The sequence below is a fragment of the Sinocyclocheilus rhinocerous genome, unplaced genomic scaffold (assembly GCF_001515625.1).
Source record: "Sinocyclocheilus rhinocerous isolate Xijiao unplaced genomic scaffold, SAMN03320098_v1.1 scaffold991, whole genome shotgun sequence".
In the NCBI taxonomy this organism is placed as follows: Eukaryota; Metazoa; Chordata; class Actinopteri; order Cypriniformes; family Cyprinidae; genus Sinocyclocheilus; species Sinocyclocheilus rhinocerous.
In genome coordinates this window covers 52,303-55,890 of record NW_015654505.1, presented here as the reverse complement: position 1 = coordinate 55,890, position 3,588 = coordinate 52,303, and the positions used below count along the sequence as shown (strand labels likewise).

Below are 3,588 nucleotides of genomic sequence, written 5' to 3'. Positions count from 1 at the left end.
TTTTATAAATTGTTTTTGGAAATGAGTTTCCCATATTTTTCTCCATTTTTGTTTGCCAAGTTTTTCATGGACAGTTTTTTTTTTTTTTTGCAGTTTGTTCCAGTTGTTCAAACATTGGTTTCTATTGACTTTTTCTCAATTATTGTCAGTTGATTTTGAATATATTGTGCTTTTTGTGTTGTTTTAATGTTTCACAGTAAAGTGTTGAGTCTCTATTATTTGGGTTTCCATGTTTCTGATTGGTCAGCATTCTGAGGCACTTGCACATTGCTTAGAAAGTCTTGATCAAACCATTTTTTTTTTTAATATCATTTTTGGATGTGTAATTTTTGTCCCGTTTCAGTTTTCAGCTTTGACTGTTTTGCTGTTCTTTCACAGCTCGATTGAGCCCTACTGTAGTGTGATCTTAGACAGTATCCAGAAAGTTCTCCAACAGCATTTGTATTGTTTGGCTGCTTGTTGCTTTCTGGTTCCCCTCTGCACTGTAGCTCTGGGACGCTGATGCTGGAATATATGTGGCACGCATGAAAAAGTTTTGTGATGTGAGTAGCTCTTTTATGGACTTATAGCCAGATCCCACACGGGATCTCAATCAGGGGTGGGGGAAAAAATTGATTCTTAGATGCATTGCGATGCGGACGTGGACGATTCTGAATCGATTCACAAAAACGATTTTCCATTTCTGAATGTTAATTCAGAAATAGGGATATAGTAAAAACATACAGAATCCTTGGTTCATATCACAGCTTGGCTAGAACAATGCTGTTTACAGTTGAACATCTCTAAAACAGTGTGTATGTTCTTCACCAAAACTAATAGTTCAAGTGTAGTGCCAGATGTTTCTGTATCAGGGGAAAGACTGAATATAAGTACCTCGGTATTCTGATTGATTCCAGAGTTTCATTTAAGGCTCAAGTTAAAAAGGTCTGTAACAGGGTCACATTTAGTCTGTCAGATTTTAGATTTATTCATGATTATACATCGTCTGAGGCCGCTTTGATGTATGTGCATTCCATGATTATTTCTCATATCACTTATTGTTTAGCTACTTGGTCGCAAGCATAACTACTCTGAAACCACTGGAGTCTTTGTATAAACAATCACTAAAAACTCTTGATAAGAAATCAGTTCAGTTTCATCATTGCTCAATACTAAAAAAAATACAATTTGCTAAGCTGGGATAACCTGATCAAATATGTACATATTTGTCTACTGTTTAAAAAAAAAAAGTGAAGTGACGTGTGGCCAAGTATGGTGTCACATACTCTGAATTTGTGCTCTGCATTTAACCCATCCAAATGCACACACACACCGTGAACACACACCCGGAGCAGTGGGCAGCCGTGGAGCAGTTGGGGGTTCGGTTCTTGCTCGAGGGTCTCACCTCAGTCTGGTATTGAAGGTGGAGCGAGCGCTGGTTATTCACTCCCCACTCCTACAATCCCTGCCGGACCTGACACTCGAAACCCCGACCTTCGGGTTACAAGTCCGACTCTCTAACCATTAGGCCACGACTGCCATATAGCCTTTAAGACTATACACAGCCTGACTTCACCATTAAAACAGTTTGTGAATATTAGAACAACTGCTCACCGGTCTACAAGGGGTGGGGAAAGAGGGGACTGTATTATTCCTCTCAAAAGATGTCAATTTAGTCAGTCTATATTCTCAGTCAAAGCTGCAAGGGAATGGAACTCCATCCCATCAACAAGTAGAAGACTAGATACTTATGGTTCTTTTCAGTTTCATCTTAAAAAAATGGTTACTGACAACTCAGCACTGTCAACAGTAGTACTGTATTCTTGACAGTAGACTTCTTTGTACTAATTGCTCTTGGCTATGTTGCTTTCTCCTGTCGCCATCTCTCTCTCCTTTTCCTTATATTTGATTTTGTCTAGATAACTACTTGTATTTGTATTTTAGTAGTGATTTTTATTGTGCATTCATGTATCTGTATTATTTTATTAAAGGTGTAACAGATGCATGATGGTGGCGCGTGAAATCAGACCTGCACCGTCTGCGTTAAAAGCTTAAAAGCTAGTGTATGGAAGCACTTTGGCTTCTGGCTGGAGGGGGAAAGACCCTGGACAAGAGCCACACTATATGCAAGTTGTGTCAAGCCAAACTAAATTATTGTGGAAACACAACAAATATGAGAAACCATATTACAGAATATGCTTAAGTCTGTATTAATGTACTACAAGTATGCTGCTACAGGCACATGTTTCATTTCTCGTTGGTTCTTTGTAACCTTGTTGTTGACTTGCAAAATCACCTCCATTTGTTTCATTAATAAAATCTTGAAAGTAAATTCATTATGGGTCATTCCAGATACTCTGCTTTAATAGTCAGACAGTGAGAAAAAAGAAAATCTATTAAAACAAGATGCATCGATAATCATTTATCATCGCATCGCAGCCCTCTGAATCGTAATAGAATCGAATCGTGAGGTGCCTAGAGATTCCCACCCCTAGCCTCAATGGTTTGATACTCGTTGTTTTTGTGAGGGTGTAATAATTTCGGTGAGTGGTGGGATTGGGAACGTCTCTCCTCATACAGAGAAGTGTCAGGAAATGAGGTAGAGGAAGGAAGAGGAAGATCCATCGCATTTGACATCCTGTGACAGTTTTTGGGGGTTGTTTGCTTTTCTATAGGCTACTGGATTGTAAATATACATGTACTGTATGTCACGTGTTATGATGGGAAATTGAGGCCTCATCAAAGCTGTGCTCGAGTACCAAATTCACCATCTTAAGCTGCACATTTCAATTGTCTGCTTTAAGCAATGTTCTTTTTTTACGCAGAGTCAGAAGTGTTGTGAAGAGAGTAAAGGCCAGTGGTTTTCTGAAGTCTGTTTCTGAAGTGATATGGAGCTGTAATGCAGTCAGCAAACCAGTTAAAGAAAATTAATCAACACCAGTCAATAAAAACCAGCCCTGCTCCTGGAGATCTAAGAGATCTACTTCTCTAACAAACATATGCTTGTAATTGTATTCAATAAACCTTTAAATATTGATTATTTGTTTCATGTGTTGAATCTAAACATCACAGGAAGGAAGGATCAGAATTGAGCGCCTGATCTAAACTGACTGGACACAAACCCCTGCGAGCCGAACACAAAATCCTGACTAGTAAAGCGCTGTTTTTATCCCTACACCCAGATTATGTTGTTACGTGTCTAATAGAGGCCCCAGCATAAATCGCGTTCATAATTAGCACTTGTGTCTAGAATTCAGTGGCGTCGCTAGGAATTCTGGACTCTGTATTTGCTATGGGGCCTTCCACGTTAAGTGGGTGGGTCGGGGGAACATCGTAGTGTCACACTTTTCCCCCCACTAGCGACGCCCCGGCTAGAATTATTATTACTGTGAAGCTCCTCAGCGTCTGCGGCCCAAAGAATTGCCGGCCGCTATCAAACTCTAATTCAGAACGTGAAAGTTCATCGAGCTACAGCATATAAATGTTCACAGTACTTTGTTTTTCAGGCCATATTATGAGCAGATTAAGAGGGCTGATGACCTACAGTAACTAACCCACCCTCCCCAACCGATCACATGACTGAGAGCCTAAACCGGTCAGCAGCTCGGC

At 40.0% G+C, this 3,588-nt stretch overlaps 1 protein-coding gene across 1 annotated transcript in view; it reads left to right on the top strand.

Annotated features, from left to right (window-relative positions):
* The window catches only part of LOC107717334 (MOB kinase activator 3B-like), an 11,533-nt gene extending 8,611 nt beyond the window's left edge, over positions 1 to 2,922 (top strand). Inside the window, exon 3 of the mRNA XM_016524036.1 lies at positions 2,805 to 2,922. Within this exon, the coding sequence (XP_016379522.1) occupies positions 2,805 to 2,821 (17 nt within the window). The 3' untranslated portion in view covers positions 2,822 to 2,922. The remainder of the gene's footprint in view (positions 1 to 2,804) is intronic.
* The last annotated feature ends 666 nt before the right edge of the window (positions 2,923 to 3,588 follow it).